The following is a 24,578-nucleotide window of genomic DNA, read 5'->3' as shown; positions in this document are numbered from 1 at the left end:
CCAAGAAGAATATATAACAGTTATAAATAGATATGCACCCAACATTGGAGCACCTTAATACATAAGGCAAATACTAACAGCTATAAAAGGGGAAATCAACAGTAACACAATAATAGTGGGGGACTTTAACACCTCACACCAATGGACAGATCATCCAGACAGAAAAATAACAAGGAAACACAAGCTTTAAATGATACAATAGACCAGATAGATTTAATTGATATTTATAGGACATTCCATCCAAAAATAGCAGATTACGCTTTCTTCACAAGTGCACATGAACATACTCCAGGATAGATCACATTTTGGGTAACAAATCAAGCCTTGGTAAATTTAAGAAAATTGAAATCATATCAAAGCATCTTTTCTGACCACAACACTATGAGATTAGAAATAAATTACAGGGAGAAAAAAGTAGAAAAGCACAAGCACATGGAGGCTAAACAATCCGTTAATAAATAACCAAGAGATCACTGAAGAAATCAAGGAGGAAATTAAAAACTACCTAGAAACAAATGACAATGAAAACACGATGGCCCAAAACCTCTGGGATAAAGCAAAAGCACTTCTAAGAGGGAAGTTTATAGCAATACAGTCCTACCTCAAGAAACAAGAAAAATCTCAAGTAAACAACCTAACCTTACACCTAAAGCAATTAGAGAAAGAAGAACAAAAAAAATCCCAAAGTTAGCAGAAGGAAGGAAATCGTAAAGATCATATCAGAAATAAATGAAAAAGAAATGATGGAAATGATAGCAACGATCAATAAAACTAAAAGCTGCTTCTTTGAGAGGATAAACACAATTGATAAACCATTAGCTAGACTCATCAAGAAAAAAAGGAAGACTTAAATAAACAGAATTAGAAATGAAAAAGGAGAAGTAACAATGGACACTGCAGAAATACAAAGCATCATGAGAGAATACTACAAGCAACTATATGCCACCAAAATGGACAACCTGGAAGAAATGCACAAATTCTTAGAAAAGCACAACCTTCCGAGACTGAACCAGGAAGAAATACAAAATATAAACAGACCAATCACAAGCACTGAAATTGAAACTGTGATTAAAAATCTTCCAACAAACAAAAGCCCAGGACCAGATGGCTTCACAGGCGAATTCTATCAAACATTTAGAGAAGAGCTAACACCTATCCTTCTCAAACTCTTCCAAAATATAGCAGAGGGAGGAACACTCCCAAACTCATTCTATGAGGCCACCATCACCCTGATACCAAACCAGATAAAGATGTCACAAAGAAAGAAAACTACAGGCCAATATCATTGTTGAACATAGACACAAAAATCCTCAACAAAATACTAGCAAACAGAGTCCAGCAGCTCATTAAAAGTTTCATACACCATAATCAAGTGGGGTTTATCCCAGGAAAGCAAGAATTCTCAATATTCGCAAATCAATCAATGTGATACACCATATTAACAAATTGAAGGATAAAAACCATATGATCATCTCAAGAGATGTAGAAAAAGCTTTTGACAAAATTTAACATCCATTTATGATAAAAACCCTGCAGAAAGTAGGCATAGAGGGAACTTACCTCAACATAATAAAGGCCATATATGACAAACCCACAGCCAACATCACAGCCAACCCATAGCCACAGTTCTCAATGGTGAAAAACTGAAACCATTTCCACTAAAATCCGGAACAAGACAAGGTTGCCACTCTCACCAGTATTATTCAACATAGTTTTGGAAATTTTATTTTTTTTTTATTTTTATTTTTTTTACGGTACGCGGGCCTCTCATTGCTGTCGCCTCTCCCGTTGCGGAGCACAGGCTCCGGACGCGCAGGCTCAGCAGCCATGCCTCACGGGCCCAGCCGCTCCGCGGCACGTGGGATCCTCCCGGACCGGGGCACGAACCCGTGTCCCCTGCATCGGCAGGCGGACTCTCAACCACTGCGCCACCAGGGAAGCCCAGTTTTGGAAATTTTAGCCACAGCAATCGGAGATAAAAAATAAAAGGAAGCCAAATCGGAAAAGAAGAAGTAAAGCTGTCACTATTTGCAGATGACATGATACTATACATACAGAATCCTAAAGCTGTCACCAGAAAACTGTTAATCAATAAATTTGGTAAAGTAGCAGGATACAAAATTAATGCACAGAAATCTCTTGTACTCCTATACGCTAATGATGAAAAATCTGAAAGATAAATTAAGGAAACACTCCCGTTTACCATTGCAACAAAAAGAATAAAATACCTAGGAATAAACCTACCTAAGTAGACAAAAGAACTGTATGCAGAAAACTATAAGACACTGATGAAAGAAATTAAAGATGATACTAACAGATGGAGAGATACACCATGTTATTGGATTAGAAGAATCAACATTGTGAAAATGACTATACTACCCAAAGCAATCTACAGATTCAATGCACTCCCTATCAATCTCCCAGTGGCATTTTTCACAGAACTAGAACAAAAAATCTTAAAATTTGTATGGAAACACAAAACACCCCAAATAGCCAAAGCAATTTTAAGAAAGAAAAATGGAGCTGGAGGAATCAGGCTCCCTGACTTCAGACTATACTACAAAGCTACAGTAATCAAGACAGTATGGTACTGACACAAAAACAGAAATATAGATCAATGGAACAGGATAGAAAGCCCCGAGATAAACCCACACACATATGGTCACCTTATCTTTGATAAAGGAGGCAAGAATATACAATGGAGAAAAGACAGTCTCTTCAATAAGTGGTGCTGGGAAAACTGGACAGCTACATGTAAAAGAATGAAATTAGAACACTTCCTAACACTATACACAAAAGTAAACTCAAAATGGATTAAAGACCTAAATGTAAGGCCAGACACTATAAAACTCTTAGAGGAAAACATAGGCAGAACACTGTATGACATAAATCACAGCAAGATCCTTTTTGACCCACCTCCTAGAGAAATGGAAATAAAAATAAACAAATGGGACCTAATAAAACTTAGCCTTTGCACAGCAATGGAAACCATAAACAAGATAACCCTCAGAATGGGAGAAAATATTTGCCAATGAATCAAGAGACAAAGGATTAATCTCTTAAATATATAAACAGCTCACGTAGCTCAATGTTAAAAAAAAAAAATCCAAAATTGGTCAGAGGACCTAAATAGACATTTCTCCAAAGAAGACCTACAGATGGTCAAGAGGCACATGAAAAGCTGCTCAACATCAATAGTTACTAGAGAAATGCAAATCAAAACTACAATGAGGTATCACCTCACACCAGTTAGAATGGGCATCATCAGAAAATCTACAAACAACAAATGCTGGAGAGGGTGTGGAGAAAAGGGAACCCTCTTGCACTGTTGGTGGGAATGTAAATTGATGCAGCCACTATGGAGAACAGTATGGAGTTCCTTAAAAAACTAAAAATGGAATTACCATATAACCCAGCAATCCCACTACTGGGCATATACCCTGAGAAAACCATAATTCAGAAAGACACATGCACCCCAGTGTTCATTGCAGCACTATTTACAATAGCCAGGACATGGAAGCAACCTGAATGCCCATCGACAGATGAATGGATAAAGAAGATGTGGTACATATATACAATGGAATATTACTCAGCCATAAAAAGGAACAAAGTTGGGTCATTTGTAGAGATGTGGATGGACCTAGAGAGTGTCATACAGAGTGAAGTAAGTCAGAAAGAGAAAAACAAATATTGTATATTAGGGCATATATGTGGAATCTAGAAAGGTGGTGCAGATGAACCGGTTTGCAAGGCAGAAATAGAGACAGAAATGTAGAGAACAAACGTATGGACACCTGAAGGGGGAAAGTGGGCAGTGGGTAGTGGTGAGATGAATTGGGAGATTGAGATTGACATATATACACTAATACATATAAAATAGAACCTACTGTATAAAAAATAAAATAAATTCAAAAAAATAAAGTAAAACAAAAGACAAAGATTTCTTTCAAAATGTTACTGCTCATTGACAATGTACCTGGTCACTGAGGAACTCTGATGGAAATGTACAGTGAGATTAATGTTGTTTTCATGCCTGCTAACACAGCATCTGTTCTGCCGCCTGTGGATGAAGGAGTCACTTGGACTTTCTAGTCTTATTATTTAAGAAATACATTTTGTGAGGCTGCAGTTACCATAGGTAGTGAGTCCACTGATGGATTTGGGCAAAGTCAATTGAAAACATTCTGGAAAGGATTCACCTTTCTAGATGCCATTAAAAATGTTCATAATTCATGGGAAGAAGTCAAAATATCAACATTAACAGGAGTTTGGAAGAAGTTGATTCCAGCCCTAATGGATGAAACTGAAGGATTTAAGATTTCAGTAGAGGAAGTAATTGCACATGTGAAAATAGCAAGAGAACTGGAAATAGAAGTGGAGCCTGAAGATGTGACTGAATTGCTGCAATCTCATGATAAAACTTTAATGGATAAGGAGCTGCTTCTTACAGATGAGCAAAGAAAGTAGTTTCTTGAGATGGAATCTACTCCTGGTGACAGTGCTGTAACAACTGTTGAAATGACAACAAAGGATTAAAATATGACAGAAACTTAGTTGGTAAAGCAAGGGCAGGGTTTGAGAGAATTGACTCCAATTTTGAAAGAAGTTCTACTGTGGGTAAAATGCTGTCAAACAGAGAAATCATTCATAAAAGGAAGAGGCAATTAATGCAACAAACTTCACTGTTGTCGTATTTTAAGAAATTGCCACAGCCATTGCAACGTTCAGCAACCATCACCCTGATTAGTCAGCAGCCATCAACATCAAGGCAAGACCATCTACCAAAGCAAAGACTACAGTTTGCTGAAGGCTTAGATGATGGTTAGCATTTTTTAGCAATAAAGTATTTTTAAATTAAGGTGTACACATCTTTTAAGACATAAGGCTATATTGCACACTTAATAGCCTGCAGTATAGTATAAACATATATGAACTGGGAAACCAAAAAATTCATGTGACTTGCTTTATTGCAATATTCACCTTATTGGGGTTGTCTGGAACCGAACCTTCATTACCTCTGAGGTATGCCTGTAATTGCTTCTTCACTTTATGCCATTTCAGTTTATGGAAGGTTCCAAAGGAATGCTCTACTTTGGGATAGCGGGGGAACCTATACTTAATTATACTAGATATGTTCATTATGAACAATCAAAGGTCTTTTCAACTTAGTTATTCAAGTACACTAGAACCAAGGCAGGAGTTGATAATTCTAAATTGTAAAATCAAATTGGCACTGGACATTGAACAGACAATGAAATGCAAAAATCTTCTTAGTATACAGACAATAAAACAAAACAAATTAGTAAGTATATCATGGAATCTGTGGGGAAAGAGGCCTGAAGTTTCTTGTAAACAAGGTGGTAGTAGAAATTAATACTGTAATTTATATGACAGTAATTGATACTCAATAGAAAGGTGATATATAAGAGTAATTAATACTCTTTAGTATGTTAACTGTCATTGATATTATAATAGGTTGCTGTTATAGTTTTATTTTTAATGAAAATAAAATATAGGGCTGTTTAATATTTCCTCCCAATTCTGATCTCCCTAACACTTTTTCCCTATAAGATTCTTAATATATCAATCTGCTTTCTCTTTACATGTAGACTTTCAAGAACTCTTGTAATTAGTATTGGATTCTGTAAATGAAAATTACATACACAATTGCAATATCTGTCCCAAGATATTGCAATAGACACAAACTCTGCCACAACACTTACTTCCAATATCTGAATCAGTGATTTTCAAGTTGTGTTTCATGACTCAGTGGTAGATTATAAAATCAATTTGGTGCGTCACAACTATCATTTTAAAAAAAGAAATAGAATTAGTATGAATAAAAAAAATTTCAGAGTTCATCACTCATTGTCTTAGTTCGGGCTGCTATAGCAAACTACCATAAAATGCGTGGCAAAAACAACATTTCTCACAGTTCTGGAGGCTGGAAAATTCAAGATCAAGGTGCCAGCAGATTCAGTGTCTGGTGAAGGCTGTCTTCTTAATTTGCAGACAGCTACCTTTTCATTGTATCATCACACGTTGGAGAAAGTGATCAAGCATGCACAAGCAAGCAAGCTAGCTCTCTGGTCTCTTCTCATAAGGGTGCTAATCCCATCATGAGGACTCCACATCCTCTAAACCTAATTACCTCCCAATGGCCATACCTCCAGTTACCATCACACTGGGGGTTAGGGTTTCAACCTAAGAATTTTGGAGGCACACAAACATGCAGTCCATAACACACATAATATGAGTAAGGTTTATTTCATGGGACTTATATTTCAGTTTTATGCTTATGTATAAAAATATATATGTAAGTACATTTGAGTTAGAATGTAAATTATATTTCTTATTTTGGTTGTGGTCAAAAAGCTTGAGAAATGCTGACCTAAATGCAGTTAGATCACTGTGCTGTATCAACATAGTTGATAATAATACTAATTCTTGATGTTATTTTTCAGAATAAGGAATCTAAAGAAGAGCAAGTGTAAGTATTAGTTTATTTAATTTTTAAATCTGTCTTAGTACTGTCAAAGTGTGCTTTGCCAGAATGACACAGCCTTGCTTTAGAACGTGTTGTCACTAAGAGAAGAATAGACAGGTTTTTTTTGTCTTAATAAGTTGTCAGTTTTTTTTAACTGAAAGTGACAAAAAGTTAAATTATCGTTTATTTTGGGAGAATAGAATCTCTTGGCATTTTCCTATCAATGTATGGCTACTCAAGAGTCATCCAATGCTAACTGCTTTCTTCAAGGGCTAAATTTGGTTCCAGTATAAAATCCTTTAAAATATAGTCTAGATTGTAGTTAGCCAAATATAGACTAAGTTAAACTTAACCTTAAAGGCAGATTATTGTTTGTCCCAGTGACCCCTTTTATAAAAGAGTTTGGTTTGGTTTGGTTTGTTTAATTAACCTGAGATGTTTGTTTGGTTTTTTTTAACCCCAGTTGTTAATGGTGAATTTTGAACCTTTACTGGAAACCTTTTAATGTCTAAAGAACATTGAGAGCTATATTCTACAACCATATGATTAATGACAGTGTAGTAGAGGAAGGAAGTGGGGGAGACATTCAATAAAGAGATCATTATACCCACCAAAGAGTTGTTAACTGAAAATTAGTTACTTTAGAGAACTCTCTGTGAGGACGTAATTAAGATAACTTTAAAATGGTAACAAGAACATATTTTGGTAACTTTAAAGCCATCGATTTTGATATTTTCTCATTGATTAATGGACATGATCCACTCGGTAAGTTAACAGTTCATCATCCAAGATGGGTTTTCACTTTCTTTGTCAACAAGTTGAGCCACTAATGCAATAGGTTTTTTTCTTTGTTTGTTTGATTTTGCGGTACGCGGGCCTATCACTGTTGTGGCCTATCCCGTTGCGGAGCACAGGCTCTGGACGCGCAGGCTCAGTGGGCATGGCTCACAGGCCAGCTGCTCCACGGCATGTGGGATCTTCCCAGACCAGGGCACGAACCCGTGTCCCCTGAATCGGCAGGCGGACTCTCAACCACTGCGCCACCAGAGAAGCCTTTCTTTTTTTTCTATAGAGCGGCTTATTAGTTATCCATTTTATACATATTAGTGTATCTATGTCAATCCCAATCTCCCAATTCATCCCACCACCCCTCCCGCCACTTTTCCCCCTTGGTGTCCATACATTTGTTCTCTGCATCTGTGTCTCAATTTCTGCCCTGCAAACCAGTTCATCTGTACCATTTTTCTACGTTCCACATATATGTGTTTATACATGATATTTGTTTTTCTAACTTACTTCACTCTGTATGACAGTCTCTAGGTCCATCCACGTCTCTACAAATGATCCAATTTCGTTCCTTTTTTATGGCTAAGTAATATTCCATTGTATATATGTACCACATCTTCTTTATTCATTCATCTGTCAATGGGCATTTAGGTTGCTTCCATATTCTGGCTATTGTAAATATTGCTGCAATGAACACTGGGGTGCATGTGTCTTTTTGAATTATGGTTTTATCTGGGTGTATGCCTAGTAGTGGGATTGCTGGGTCATATGGTAATTCTATTTCTGGTTTTTTAAGGAACCTCCATATTGTTCTCCATAGTGGCTGTATCAATTTACATTCCCACCGACAGTGCAAGAGGGCTCCCTTTTCTCCACAACCTCTCCAGCATTTGTTGTTTGTAGATTTTCTGATGATGCCCATTCTAACTGGTGTGAGGTGATTACCTCATTGTAGTTTTGATTTGCACTTCTCTAATAATTAGTGATGTTGAGCAGCTTTTCATGTGCTTCCTGGCCATCTGTATGTCTTCTTTGGAGAAATGTCTATTTAGGTCTTCTTCCCATTTTTGGATTGGGTTGTTTGTTTTTTTAATATTGAGCTGCATGAGCTGTTTATATATTTTGGAGATTAACCCTTTGTCCGTTGATTTGTTTGCAACTATTTTCTCCCATTCTGAGGGTTGTCTTTTCATCTTGTTTGTAGTTTCCTTTGCTGTGCAAAATCTTTTAAGTTTCATTAGGTCCCATTGGTTTATTTTTGGTTTTATTTCCATTACTCTAGGAGGTGGATCAAAAAAGATCTTGCTGTGATTTATGTCAAGGAGTGTTCTTCCTACCTTTTCCACTAAGAGTTTTATAGTGTTCTGTCTTACATTTAAGTCTGTAATCCATTTTGAGTTTATTTTTGTGTATGGTGTTAGGGAGTGTTCTAATTTCATTCTTTTACATGTAGCTGTCCAGTTTTCCCAGCACCACTTATTGAGGAGACTGTCTTTTCTCCATTGTATATCCTTGCCTCCTTTGTCATAGATTAGTTGACCATAGGTGCATGGGTTTGTCTCTGGGCTTTCATTCCTTTTCCATTGATCTATATTTCTGTTTTTGTGCCAGTACCATATTGTCTTGATTATTGTAGCTTTGTAGTACAGTCTGAAATTCGGGAGCCTGATTCCTCCAGCTCCGTTTTTTTTCCCTCAAGACTGCTTTGGCTATTCGGGGTCTTTTGTGTCTCCATACAACTTTTAAGATTTTTTGTTCTAGTTCTGTGAAAAATGCCATTGGTAATTTCATAGGGATTGCGTTGAATCTGTAGATTGCTTTGGGTAGTAGAGTCATTTTCACAATGTTTATTCTTCTAATCCAAGAACATGGTATATCTCTCCATCTCTTGGTATCTTTAATTTCTTTCATCAGTGTTTTATAGTTTTCTGCATACAGTTCTTTTGTCTTCCTAGGTAGGTTTATTCCTAGGTATTTTATTCTTTTTGTTGCAATGGTAAATGGGAGTGTTTCCTTAATTTCTCTTTCAGGTTTTTCATCATTCGTTTATAGGAATGTAAGAGATTTCTGTGCATAAATTTTGTATCCTGCAACTTTACCAAATTCATTGATTAGCTCTAGTAGTTTTCTGGTGACATCTTTAGGATTCTTTATGTATAGTATCATGTCATCTGCAAATGGTGACAGTTTTACTTCTTTTCAAATTTGTATTCCTTTTATTTCTTTTTCTTCTCTGATTGACGTGCCTAGGACTTCCAAAACTATGTTGAATAATAGTGGTGAGAGTGGACATCCTTGTCTTTTTCCTGATCTTAGAGGAAATACTTTCCGTTTTTCACCATTGAGAATGATGTTTGCTCTGGGTTTGTTGTATATGGCCTTTATTATGTTGAGGTAGGTTCCCTCTATGCCGACTTTCTGGAGAGTTTTTATCACAAATGGGTGTTGAATTTTGTCAAAATCTTTTTCTGCATCTGTTGAGATGATCATATGGTTTGTCTTCTTCAGTTTGTTAATATGGTGTATCATATTAATTGATTTGCTTATATTGAAGAATCCTTGCATCCCTGCGATAAATCCCATTTGATCATGGTGTATGATCCTTTTAATGTGTTGTTGGATTCTGTTTGCTAGTATTTTGTTGAGGAATTTTGCATCTATATTCATCAGTGATATTGGTCTGTGATTTTCTTTTTCTGTAGTATCTTTGTCTGGTTTTGGTATCAGGGTGATGGTGGCCTCATAGAATGAATTTGGGAGTGTTCCTTCCTGTGCAATTTTTTGGAAGAGTTTGAGAAGGATGGGTGTTAGCTCTTCTCTAAATGTTTGATAGAATTCACATGTGAAGCCATCTGGTCCTGGACTTTTGTTTTTTAGAAGATTTTTTTTTCTTTTTTTTTTTTTTGCGGTACGTGGGCCTCTCACAGTTGTGGCCTCTCCTGTTGCAGAGCACGGGCTCCGGACATGCAGGCTCAATGGCCATGGCTCACGGGCCCAGCCACTCTGTGGCATGTGGGATCTTCCCGGACCGGGGCACGAACCCATGTCCCCTGCATCGGTAGGCAGACTCCCAACCACTACGCCACTAGGGAAGCCCCTTTTGGAAGATTTTTAATCACAGTTTCAATTTCATTCCTTGTGATTGGTCTGTTCATATTTTCTATTTCTTCCTGGTTTAGTCTTGGAAGGTTATACCTTTCTAAGAATTTGTCCATTTCTTCCAGGTTGTCCATTTTGTTGGCATAGAGTTGCTTGTAGTAGTCTCTTAGAATGCTTTGTATTTCTGCCATGTCTGTTGTAACTTCTCCTTTTTCATTTCTAATTTTATTGAATTGAGTCCTCTCCCTCTTTTTCTTGATCAGTCTGGCTAATGGTTTATCAATTTTGTTTATCATCTCAAAGAACCAGCTTTTAGTTTTATAGATCTTTGCTATTGTTTTCTTTGTTTCTGTTTCATTTATTTCTTCTCTGATCTTTATGATTTCTTTCTTTCTGCTAACTTTGGGTTTTGTTTGTTCTTCTTTCTCTCTTTCCTTTAGGTGTAAGGTTAGGTTGTTTATTTGAGATATTTCTTGTGTCTTGAGGTAGGCTTGTATAGCTATAAACTTCCCTCTTAGAACTGCTTTTGCTGCATCCTATAGGTTTTGGATCATCCTGTTTTCATTGTCATTTTCTCTAGGTATTTTTTGATTTCCTCTTTGATTTCTTCAGTGATCTCTTGGTTATTTAGTAACGTATTGTTTAGCCTCCATGTGTTTGTGTTTTTTACGTTTTTTTCCTGTAATTGATTTCTAATCTCATAGCATTGTGGTCATAAAAGATACTTCATATGATTTCAATTTTCTTAAATTTACTGAGGCTTGATTTGGGACCCAGGATGTGATCAATCCTGGAGTATGTTCCGTGCGCACTTGAGAACAAAGTAATCTGCTGTTTTTGGGTGGAATGTCCTATAAATATCAGTTAAATCTATCCGGTCTGTTGTGTCATTTAAAGCTTGTGTTTCCCTGTTAATTTTCTCTTTGGATGATCTGTCCATTGGTGTAAGTGACGTGTTAAAGTCACCCACTATTATTGTGTTACTGTCGATTTCTTCTTTTATACCTGTTAGCAGTTGCTTTATATATTGAGGTGCTCCAATGTTGGGTGCATATATATTTATAATTGTTATATCTTCTTCTTGGATTGATGCCTTGATCATATGTAGTGTCCTTCCTTGTCTCTTGTAACATTCCTTATTTTAAAATCTATTTTATCTGATATGAGTATTGCTACTCCACCTTTTTTTTGATTTCCATTTGTATGGAATATCTTTTTCCAACCCCTCACTTTCAGTCTGTATGTGTCCCTAGGTATGAAGTGGGTCTCTTGTAGACATCATATATATGGGTCTTGTTTTTGTATCCATTCAGTGAGCCTGTGTCTTTTGGTTGGAGCATTTTATCCATTTACATTTAAGTTAATTATCGATATGTATGTTCCTATTACCATTTTCTTAATTGTTTTGGGTTTTTTTATATAGGTCCTTTTCTTCTCTCGTGTTTCCCACTTAGAGAAGTTCCTTTAGCATTTGTTGTAGAGTTGGTTTGGTGGTGCTGAATTCTCTTAGCTTTTGCTTGTCTGTGAAGCTTTTGATTTCTCTGTCAAATCTGAGTGAGATCCTTGCTGGCTAGAGTAATCTTCGTTGTAGGTTCTTCCCTTTCATCACTTTAAATATATCATGCTGCTGCCTTCTGGCTTGTAGAGTTTCTGCTGAGAAATCAGTTATGGGAGTTCCCTTGTATGTTATTTGTCATTTTTCCCTTGCTGCTTTCAATAATTTTTCTTTGTCTTTAATTTTTGCCAATTTGAGTACTATGTGTCTCAGCATGTTTCTCCTTGGGTTTATCCTGTATGGGACTCTATGTGCTTCCTGTACTTGTGGCTATTTCCTTTTCCATGTTAGGGAAGTTTTTGACTATAATCTCTTCAAATATTTTCTTGGGTCCTTTCTCTCTCTCTGCTCCGTCTGGGACCTCTATAATGCGAATGTTGTTGTGTTTAACGTTGTCCCAGAGGTCTCTCAAGCTGTCTTCATTTCTTTTCATTCATTTTTCTTTCCTCTTTTCCACAGCAGTGAATTCAGCCATTCTGTCTTCCAGGTCACTTATCCGTTCTTCTTCCCCAGTTATTCTGCTATTGATTCCTTCTAGTGTATTTTTCATTTCAGTTATCGTATTGTTCATCTGTGTTTGTTTGTTCTTTGATTCTTCTATGTCTTTGTTAAACATTTCTTGCATCTTCTTGATGTTTGCCTCCATTCTTTTTCCGAGGTCCTGGATCATCTTCACTATCATTATTCTGAATTCTTTTTCTGGAAGGTTACCTATCTCCACTTCATTTAGCTGTTTTTCTGGTGTTTTATCTTGTTCCTTCATCTGGTACATAGCCCTCTGCCTTTTCACCTTGTCTGTCTTTCTGTGAATGTGGTTTTTGTTCCATAGGCTGCAGGATTGTAGTTCTTCTTGCTTCTGCTGTCTGCCCTCTCTGATAGTTTTTTTTGTGTGTGTGTTTTCATGCTATGTCTAGATACCGTAAAAATAACTTACTAAAGAATGAAACAATATTATCAGTCATTTTGCTCATTTTGACTTACAGCATAGAGCCAAACCTGGATGATCATCAAATCATGCAGCGAGCTTTGTTTTTAAATGAGAATTTTCAAAGACACACAAAAGTAAAGAGAATGATATATGTACATTTGTATGTATACCTATCATCCTGATTTGACAGTTATCAGTGTTTTTCCATATTTGCTTCATTTTTTCCTTAACATTTTGTTCTTTTTTGAATGTTTTCAGTCCCAAACATCATATAATTTTACCTCTACATGATTCAGTTTGTATCTCTTTAATAAGAGATGAATATTTTTCTATATTATCATAATGCTATTATCATACTTTAAAAATTTAGGAATAATCTTTTGGAGGTTTTCAAAACTACAGATTCATATTTTTACAGTGTTGGGGTGTCAGAAAAATGTAATTTTTAACAGCTTTTTAAGTAATATGGAAAACTGATTGGGTTTTCGAACTGTGGTCTACACAAGCAGTTTATTTCATTGAACTTTCCAAAATATTTGAGTCAGTCTAGAATACTTCAGTGATACCTAATGACTGTTTTATAGTGTTTTACAAGTTATTCTACAAGCGTTAGATAGCATTTTTTTTCTAGGTCTCAGTGGCCTAAAATAAGTACTGATGCATCCTGGAGTTATCTATTTTCTTTCTAATAATAAAATAAAAATAATTTTCTTTCACTTATAAAATTAAGTAATACAGATCATGCTATAAGTAAAAGTTCTATTTCTTGTCATTGTTCAATGAGATTAGGAAGGAAATTCATAGCTACTAAATAGTGGGCCAACTTGAAAGGATAGTAGCATGCATTTAAATTTTAGACATAGGTATAAAAATGAGTTAATTGTCATTGTACATGTAATATTTTCATTGTTTTCTCAGTGGTTCCTAGTTACTTCAATTCATTATCACTACAGTTTTTTTTTAAAGTCCTGTTACAAAAGAAACCTCCATTTTAATCTACTTTATATTGCTGTTTGCAGCCCTTTATTTAAATGTACATGGGACCTAAGCACTGAAGTTGATTAAACCAACCTACTTGTCAAGAATGATGTGATGATTAAATAATATAGCAGATGTAGACATGCTTGTCAATATTTCCCAAAGTATTGTTTCTCAAAGTAACTGATGTTAATAGTTATAATTTGAAAAGTGAACTCCATATTCTGATAGTTCTTAAAAACACTACTATGAACAGAATAGGTACCTCAGTTGAGTGCTATCTGAAGTATGCTAAAATTCATTGTGAATCTTCAAAAGAAACACACAGTATGACTACTCTCCAAACTTTGACTATGAGCCCTTCTGATCTGAGCATCTCATGAGACCAGTACAATATTAATTTGGGAAATAATGGCTTAGATGAAAAGCACTATACAATTATAAAAGATCACATTGATTATGTCACCACTATAGTCCAAATATGATAGGTAAGGAAGAGCAATTGAAGAAAGAACAAGCAAATCTATACTCAATCAGTGGATTTATGAAAGATGATGCAAGTGATGTTCAAGAAGATTCTGCAACTGAAGACAAGTTCTATAGCCTGGATGAACTGCATATTCTGGACATGATAGAGCAGGTAAGCCTGATTTGAGAGGATACAGCCCTGCTTTCCTTCTTCCAGAACAATTGTTAACCATTTTTTCCCCATGACTCTTTGAATAGCATGTTAACCTAGTGATTTATGTTGTATTTCTGAGGAAAAAGAAAAAACAGGAAAGGAGGGACAGAGGGGTGGCTGACATAAAAAAGAACCTTAGGAACCGGAAACTTTTCACTTTAGTCCTCAGACCATTTCCTGGTTTTAAGTATTGGGCAGAGCTGATTACAAATGCATTCCTTATAAAGAGTTTTCAAATACCACAAGGAAGAAAAAAATACCCTGGCATAATCCCATTGGATTAAATTTCATGAGAAAAATAGTTTTATAAAACAAATCTACTTTCATTTTTCAAAAAGTTAAACCTTTTTGTTACCATGAAATATCTACAAAAAATATTAACAAACAACAATTTTTTGGTTCCTTTCCTGGTGGTAGTCAGTGCTGGGAATGACATACTTATATATGAAGGTGCATATGAACATGATTTTAGTGCTCAGCAGAGCACTTAATGAGACAAAACATATAGAAAGCTTTTTTTTTAAAAAAAAATCACTTGCTTAACCTACCCATGAGAATTCTGTACTGAGGTAATATATGATATCCTGTTCCATGGTTTAAGTATAATAATATATAATATATAGTAATGTTGATATCTAAGGATACAGTTAGTACAAACAATTTCCTGGCTGATAGTACACTAGTATAATTGTCATGCCTTTTTGTCTTTCTAATTAAAATATATACATATATTTTAACTGAAATGACATATTCTAAGCTTTGGATGTCACACTAAAGTTTAAATGTGGGGCCTTTGGTTTTCATCCAACAGCTATAAGAACTCAAAAAATAGAACGAAAATGTCACACAGCTTTTGAAAAATGTTTATTCATTCATTTATTCAAAAAACACTTAGCACTTACTTTGTGTCAAGAGCTATGCTAAGACATGGTCCCTGTGATCACAGTGTTTATAATCCAGTGGAGAAGTTGAACATTAACCTAAGGTGATAATTACTAAGGTAATAATTAAGTAGTTTAGCAGTTAAGATTGCCTGAGTTTAGAATTCTGGCTCCTTCACTTACTGTGTGACCTTGGGCAAGTTACTCAGTTTTATCATCTCTAAAGTAGTAGTGAGTGCCTACCTCATATGGTTCTTATGACAATAAAAGCATTACAAAACATGCTTTAAAAATGGTAAGCATACAGATAACATTATTCAGTAGTAGCAGCGGTAGACAAGTAACTATGGTATTGTTTAGTGAATGCTGTAATTGGAGAGAGGTAGGTTTATTTAAATTAATCAGAGAAGTGGTATTTGCATTGAAACCTATAATGCATGAGTATGAGTTAGACAGCAACTTAAATCCCCTTTAAATAACAATAATAGTAGTGTTTTTCATTTAAATTTCTATAATATTAGTGCTTTTTTAAAGAGGAAAATAAAGCATGAATATTCCATTTGCTCAATAGGGCTCAACCAACAAGGTAACTACAGAATATGGAGAAACTGAGAAGCAAAAGCTTGCTCGACAACGGCAGTTTTGTAAATTGCACTATCAGTGTGAAGTAAGTATTTTTGCCATTATATCTGAGACAAGTTAGAGGTACTTCAAATGTTCAATTTAATGGTATATATTTTTAAAGAGCCCCGTTTTTTCTTTAAATTTCTGGTGGCTTGAACAGAATTAACTGAAATAATATTTTTCATTGATCAGGATTTCAAAAGACAATTGAAAACAGTGACTTTTCGGTGGCAAGAAAACCAAATGCAGATTAAAAAGAAAGATAAAATCATCTCATCTCTTAACCAACAAGTGGCTTTTGGAATCAATAAGGTGTCCAAGTAAGTGCAAATCTGTTGATAGAAGAAAACTCTGGGTTTACTCCATAATGAATAGTATCCTTTAAAAGATAATCCCTATGTAGCCACTAGGTGGCATTGTGACTGCACATTAGGAACTGCCAACCACAGGGCTGCAATTGCTTAAAAACCCACTATATTTTGCCTTGCCAGCTGGATTGAGAAATAAGCAACTGCTCACTCTAAATATCAAGCTTTTCATGTATTGGCTGAATAAGTGTGAAGATAATAGAATTACATGAGAATGATAATTAGCTTTCAGGTCATGACTAATTTGTAAAAATGTGACTAATGATTGGCTGTTTCTTTATAGCATATGGTAAGTACATTCCTCAAAGACATCACTGACTCACTTTCATACCTTTTAATGTTGGTTTCTGAGAGTATTTGTGTTCTAAGCGCAAGAGGTTGGAAACAAATCAAATTCCCGGAGAATCTTTTCACCCCATCAATCTCATTTCTCTTACAACCTCAAGTATTAAAAATGCCTAAGACTAAAAATTCTGATTTAATAAGGAAAAATGAGTATCCTGCTCCATTCTGTTTATACTAACGACTGCCTCGAACCATTTTGAAGTGAAATAGTAATATAATTTGTGACACATTATTTTAATAAACAGTAATACCACAAAATACTAGTCATCCATGATTCTAATTTGAAATCCACTGCAGTTCCTAGACTGCTAATAGGGAAAATAGACAGATTCTAGGGAATATCTTAGTTTAAGGAGTCCAAGATGTCAATAGTTAAATTGGAGAAATATTAGGCAGAGATTTTGGTCTTAAATTTTCTCCCACATAACATTTCATCCAACCTGAACAGGTTTTTAGGAAGAACAGGATGCCATAGCTCTGGCAACATGGTATCAGTTGCAAACACTTTCAGTTTTGTGGACCTAAAATAGCTTGGACAAATTAAACTGACTGAAATCACTTAAGAACCCACACTTCAGGATTCAAAATTTTGTCTTTTAGCCTGAAAGACAATGACCAATCCATAAATATGTTATATAGTATCAGAGATCAGAAAAGTAATGCCATCCATGCAGATGACCTGTCTCTCTCCTTTGCTATCTGAGATATCTCTCTTCAACTCTAATACCTTACCCAGACTCCCTTGTATGCTTGAGACTACAAACAGACCACTTTAGGGAATGCATATGTCTTCACACAAGGAACATTCAGTGCTGAACATTCACCAAACTTTTATCAAGTTCCCACAGTATGCGAAGAATTATGTAAGGCACATGTAAAGGATACCAAGACATATCATAAATTAACTGTGAGCTAGTGGAAAGTATAGATTAATATGAGAGGATTAAAATTACATATAACAGAGGGACCTCCAGTTCCACCAAAATGTTACTTGCAAGTCTACTCTGTTACTTGCAAGTCTTCCTTCTTACAACTTAAACACCCTGGATAGAACACAACAAACATGAGAAGACTCTGAAAGGTAGAAGGAAGCAGACTGTCTAGAAACCTTGGAACTTGAAAGAATGATGTGACAGTGATTTTTTAAAAATTGCCTCCCATTTATCCTAGACAGAGCACTGCAGAAACCTCCAACATGCAACTGTCAGTAAGCACAGGGTAGGGGGCCACTAAAGTGCCAAGAAGAGTCTGTTCCCTTTAGCCAGAGGATCAGGGAAAGGAAGATATAATAACATGAAACCTTTTTGGCACTACCCACCTACTCCAGCCAAACACCACTAGACCCACACCACCCCTTGGACACAGGTACCGCACTCTGACAAAAGATGGCAGAAATCAGATTCCCTTGCTGGGGTAGCAGTACTGAGCAGGTAGCTAATCTTCCATTCCTCACCAAGTGGAAGCAAGGGGTGCTCCAGTTTCTCTGCCAGGATAGCATCAATATGGTCCAGCTGCGAGCTAAGCCTCTACCTCTACCTAGCATCAACAAGACTTAACAAAGTGATCCAAGGTGGGACTAATCAATACTAGGTTTTATTCCTACTCTCATGGGAGCTGAAGCTCCACCCTGGCGCCAGGTGGTACTCCATTTCCCCTGCTTTCCCCAGCTGGTGCCAGAGGCACCCAACAGGGAGCTCCTGCCTCTCTCTACTGTACAGCAGCAAAGCAGTGTGAGTCAGCCCTTCTATACTTCACTTGAAGTAAGAAAAGATCAATACCATAGACTATGTATGCATATGGTAATACCTAGTGCAACCACTAAGAAAGCTGCATAAAGAGATATACTCAAAAACACTATAAATAAACTAAGATGGAACCCTAAAACATGTTCAGGTAACCCACAAGAAAGTAAGAAAAGAGAAACAGAGGAAACAAACAGAAAACAAATAATAAAATGGCAGACTTAAGCCCTAACATATCAGTAATTACCTTAAGTATAAATGGTCTAAATATATCAATTAAAAGACAGAGACTGGAAGAATAGATTTTAAAAACAAAACAAAAAGAAGTGTGATCCAACAATATGCTGTTTATAGGAAATACATTTCAGTTTCAACAACATAAGTAGGTTGAAAATAAAAGGATGGTAAAATATATACCATGTAAATATTAATCAAAAAATAAGGAGTGTCTATATTAATATCAGATAAAATGGACTTCAGAGCAAAGAAAGCTGGAGACAAAGAGGGACATTACATAATGATAAAAGGATCAGTCCACTGGGAAGACATAAGAACCTAAAGGTGTACATACCAAACAACAGAGCTTCAAAATATATGAAGCAAAACAGACAGAACGGAAAGAAGAAATAGAAGACCTCTACAACACCATCAAGCAACAGGATTTGATTGATATTTATAGAACACTTCACCAGACAATAACAGAATACATATGCTTTCAAGTACCCACAGGAAATATACCAAGATAAACCATATTCTGGGCCATAAAACAAACCTCAGCAAATTTAAAAGAATTGAAATCATGGAAAGCATGTCTCAGATCACAGTGGAAACAAACTAGAAATCACTAACAGAAATATAACAGGAAAATCTGCAAACACGTGGAGACTACACAATATACTTCTAATTAATTCATGAGTCAAAGAAGAGGTCTCAAGGGAAATAAAAATATGTTGAATTAACATGAAAATACAATATGTCAAAGTTTGTGGGGCACAGCTAAAGCAGTTCTGAGATTTATAGCACTAAATGTGCGCGTTAGAAAAGGGGAGAAGTCTCAAATGTATAATACAATACAAGCTCCCACCTCAAGAACCCAGAAGAAGAAAAGCAGAATGACCCAAAACAAGCAGAAGGATGGAAATAATAAAGATTGGAAATATTGAAATTGGAAACAAGAAGCAGTAGAGAAAATCCATGAAACAAAGAGCTGGTTTCTTTGAAAATATCCATGCAACTGACAAACCTCTAGCAAAACTGACAAAAAAAGAGAAGACACAAGTCACCACCCTCAGGAATGAAATGGTGATATCACTACAGACCGTGCCGACATCAGAGAATTGTGCTGAGTGAAAAAACCCAATCCCCAAAGCTTATATACTATATTATTCCATTTCTGTAACATTCTTGGAATGACAGAATTTCAAATAGTTCAAAAATGACAGAGTGATAAAAATGAAAAATAGATTAGATTAGTGGTCCCAAGGTTTTAAGGAGGAGATGGAAGAGGGAGGGAAGTGGCTATGGCTATAAAAGGGCAAAATAAGGCGTCCTTGTGGTGATAAAATTGTTCGCTATCTTTAACTGTATCACTGACAACATCCTGGGTTATTATACTGTCGTTTTGCAAGATGTTGCATTGGGGGAATGTGGATAAAGTGTACATAGGATCTGTCTGTATCATTTCTTACATCTGCATGTGAATCTATGTTTATCTGAAAAGCTTAACTTTTTGAAAAAGTACATATAAATGTCAAATGAAGCTGCATTTAATAGGGATATTGTGGGGTAAAAAGAGTACTTTTGATGTTGAGATAAGGAAGAACTTCATTGAAGACATAGTGTTTTACCTAAGCTAGGTAATACATAGGGTGAGATGGGAGAAAAGACAGAGGGCATTCAGACCAGATAGGAAAGCATGAATGTTGTGTGTATTCTCATATAAGCTTTTGAGCCTTTCTTTGTTTAATTCACCTGGTCATGTCCCAAGAGCATGTGATAAAAATATAAATATTCTTTCTTTGTAAAATGTTGATTTCTTTCATCTTAGAACATATTGTTTATTTGGAAGCAAAAACACCTTTTTTCTTTGGCCTAATTCAATGCCAATACTACAGTAAATGGTCAATATGTTGATGATAATTGCAGTGTTAATAAAGAAGACATACAAAAATGACATATTTTGCACAAATTATAATACTTAATAAATGTTAAGAAACTGCTGTCCATAAAATTTACATAGTAAACTTCATAGCCAGCCAGAGTAAGCTTGAGAACTTTAGATATTTTAGAGAACAAAATCTAATCCCACCCTGTCATGGTTTTCATGAGAAAAATAGGACTAACTAGTTATGACTACCTGAACATATATAGCTGGTTCATCTATGAGCAGGATGATAGGAACTATGCCTACCTTATCCTCTGTTACTTAAGAATCCAGGTCTTCTGAAGTCCCGATCAGCTTTGTCAGTTCTTATCGCCCACTCTAAACTAGAGCTGGGTAAAATAATGAAGTAATGGCAGTATACATGGGAAAGAAAGATGTCAGTCTTAGAAATCTTACAACTTACTTTTCAATTCTCTCTACATACTCCTGTAGAGTATACAGAAACAAAGCTTGTATTTCTTATTCTTTACTCAAGAACATGATCTCTTTTGTATCTAAAGAGACCTGTTTTCTTTTCATTGCATTTATCAGTCCAATACAACATTCATTGTAAGTCTCTACAGCTTCCAAGAAGCTTAAACGTAAGTAGGTGGTCTCTGAAATCTAGTGGTGAGCAATCCAGCCAACATGTAACGTCACTGTTTTAAGGCTTTATCATTCCATAGTTTATATAAACCAAAACTCGTATGTATCCCAAGTGTCTGAACATATCAGAGACTTAAAGAGAAATGTGCTTTTGCTATAAATCTCTTCATATTGAAGCAGATTAACAGGTGGTAAAGAAAAATGCAGCACAAGGGAGGAACATCAAAAATGGTATGTGAATATATGTCAACCCCAAAAGTATTACTTTGCATTGCTTTTAATAGTTTTTGGCATGTCGGTTATTAAGTTAATCATGGGTTATGTTTTCTGATGTATACAAAATTTTTACCCAATCTTCTGTTGATTAGGTCATGTGAGTGACTCCCCTGTTATAATTTATAGTTTTGGGTTTTTTTTAAAATAAATAAATAAATAAATTTATTTATTTATTTATTTTTGGGTGTGTTGTGTCTTCGTTTCTGTGCGAGGGCTTTCTTTAGTTGTGGCGAATGGGGGCCACTCACTGTCACGGCCTCTCTTGTTGCAGAGCACAGGCTCCAGACGCGCAGGCTCAGTAGTTGTGGCTCATGGGCCTAGTTGCTCCGCGGCATCTGGGATCTTCCCAGACCAGGGCTTGAACCTGTGTCCCCTGCATTGACAGGCAGATTCTCAACCACTACGCCACCAGGGAAGCCCCATAATGTATAGTTTTAATTAAAATTCTTATTTGTACACAGCCTCATTGCTTCTGTATTTAAGATCTGATTTCTTTCAGAACTTAAGTCTTTAATAGTTTGCATGACTTGATATACTATCTCTTTAAGGAATTTGAAGTTCTCAATCCCACCATAGGCCTAGAACATCACAAGATGCCATCTCTATTTTCTAGTGAGTAAACTAAAGAACGAAGAGCTGAAGTCATTTTTCTGAGTCATTGAGCTGGGGATACGATATAAATCTTCAGTTTGGCTTTCTAATTTTCAGGGTTAGAACTTAGTTCTTTCTTTGTAAAGTCAGTAAATCGGACATCAGACGTAAGAAAGATAAATCTTAGAAGAATAAGGTAGAGGAGTCCAGTTATTTTCAGGCTCAAGATTTATGGCCCAAAATGGACATACTTACTCCCTCCTCAGCTACAAGTAGGGTTGTTCTGACTGTTAATGATAAATAATTTCTAACATTTTATGGCGTTCTTTCTTCTTTTCTTAGATTGCAGCGTCAGAGCCATGCTAAAGATAATGAAATCAAGAACCTTAAAGAGCAACTTTCTATGAAAAGGTAACAAACAGCTGTTGCTTTGGTTGAGTGCACCCTCTCTGAAACTGTGTATTCCACTCAGAATATTCTGGCTAAGGTAGCCATATAACATAAACATCCAAACTAGGGCACTTCTGAGCATGATACTGAGCAGTATTAATAATTACACTGGGACAACAGATAAAAGCTGGAAATGTCCTAGGCAAATAGGGAGGAATGTTCACCTTGCCTCTGGCCCTGGGAAACTGCTGAGAGTGATTAAATCAGCAAAGTTGTGGTGCCACAACAAACTACTGTCAGGAACTAGGGCTTATGAATTCTTTTTTCTTTACTGTAATCAATACTATTAGATGTGACTGATTCATGAAACTGGGTAAGTCTTGTTCTGATTTACATATTTTTTATAATAGCTGTTTTGAGATCTAATTCACATAGAATAAAATTCACCCTGTTAAAGCATACTATTCCTTGGTTTGTAGTATATGTACAGAGGTGTACAACCATCATCACTATCTAATTCCAGAACATTTTTCTCACCCTAAAAAGAAACCCTGGGTCCGTTAGAAGTCACTCCCCATTCTCTTGTCCCCCAGCTTCTGGGAACCACTAGTCTATTTTTTTGTCTCTGTGGATTTACTTATTCTGGACATGTCATATAAAAGGAATCATATAATAATATGTGGCCTCTTTTGACTAACTTCTTTCACTTAACATAATGTTTTCAAGGTTCATCGTGTTTTAGCATGTATCAGTACTCATTCCTTTTTATGGACAAATAATATTCCATTGTATGGATATACCACACTTTGCTTACCTTTTCATCAGTTGATGGACATTTGGTTTGTGTCCAGTTTTTGGCTGTTATGAATAAAGCTGGTATGAACATTTGTCTACAAATTTTTGTGTGGACATATGTTTTCAATTCTCTTGGGTATATACCTAAGAGTAGAATTGCTGAGACATGCAGTAAACTCTGTTTAACTTTTGGAGGAACTGCCAAACTGTTTTCCAAGTGACTGCACCATTTTATAATCCCAGCAGGAATGGATGAGTGTTCCAATTATCCACATTCTCACCAAGACTTATTATTTTATCTGTCTTTAGTTCACCCATTGTAGTGTTTGTAAAGTGGTATGTCTTTTTGGTTTTAATTTGCATTTTCCTAATAATTATGTTGAGTATCTTTTCATGTGCTTATTGGCTATTTGTGTATCTACTTGGAGAAATGTCCATTTACTTCCTTTGACTATTTTTAATATTGGGTTGTTTCTCTTTTAACTATTGAGCTTTAAGAGTTTTTTGTATATTCTGGATACAAGTTCCTTGTCAGATACATGATTTTCGAATATATTCTTCCATTCTGTGGGTTGCCTTTTCACTTCCTTGATCATGTCCTTAGAAGCACAGTTGATTTTGATGAAGTCCAATTTATCTATTTTTTCTCTCGTAGGCAAGTTTTTCACAGTATTCAGTGGCATCGTAATTCCTTTTTGTTGACTCCTTGAATATTTTATAACTTTTTCCCTCAAAATAATCTGGCCTTATTGATATTAACAACATATTGTCTTATCAGGCTTCTCATCAATGTTTGTCAGGTACTCAAGCATCCAGCTGTTTCTAATAATAAAACATTGAGGAAAGCCTTTGTGAAAGTCCTTATTACAAAAATATTACACATCCAATTAATTGCTTTCATTAGAAACATAATTTGGTTTGTATGCTCTAGCATTCTGGGGCTCAAGTGTAGGAAGCTGAAATGGAATAGGAAAAAGAGAAACCTCATAGGTAGCCATTTTCCATAATGTCCTTCATAAATAATATCCTTATCATCATCTCCTTCTCTCCTTCTCAAGCTATGGGAATTGTTTTCATTCTAAGGTACTGAATGTGAGCACTGAGATAAACAGTAAAATATTTTAATACGGTGACTTAGCTTTATGACAGGGATAAGAAAAACTTTTGTGGTTGCTATTGTTAGGACACAAAAAGGCTTGTAGAAACTTTATTTTATGTAAAATTTATTAATAATAATAGCTAACATTTATTTAGTAATTAGTATGTGCCAAACACAAAGTGCTTTATGTATATTATCTGAAT

At 35.7% G+C, this 24,578-nt stretch overlaps 1 protein-coding gene across 1 annotated transcript in view; it reads left to right on the top strand.

Annotated features, from left to right (window-relative positions):
* Positions 1-24,578, top strand: part of DZIP3 (DAZ interacting zinc finger protein 3) — a 121,900-nt gene that overhangs the window by 75,342 nt on the left and 21,980 nt on the right. Inside the window, exons 18-22 of the mRNA XM_079923415.1 lie at positions 6,465-6,490; positions 14,308-14,473; positions 15,968-16,063; positions 16,213-16,340; positions 22,434-22,502. Of these exons, the coding sequence (XP_079779541.1) occupies positions 6,465-6,490; positions 14,308-14,473; positions 15,968-16,063; positions 16,213-16,340; positions 22,434-22,502 (485 nt within the window). The remainder of the gene's footprint in view (positions 1-6,464; positions 6,491-14,307; positions 14,474-15,967; positions 16,064-16,212; positions 16,341-22,433; positions 22,503-24,578) is intronic.

The sequence above is a fragment of the Stenella coeruleoalba genome (assembly GCF_951394435.1).
Source record: "Stenella coeruleoalba genome assembly, chromosome: 5".
Classification (NCBI taxonomy): Eukaryota; Metazoa; Chordata; class Mammalia; order Artiodactyla; family Delphinidae; genus Stenella; species Stenella coeruleoalba.
Note: the sequence above shows the minus strand (reverse complement) of the source record. Positions and strands in the feature narration are given on the sequence as shown.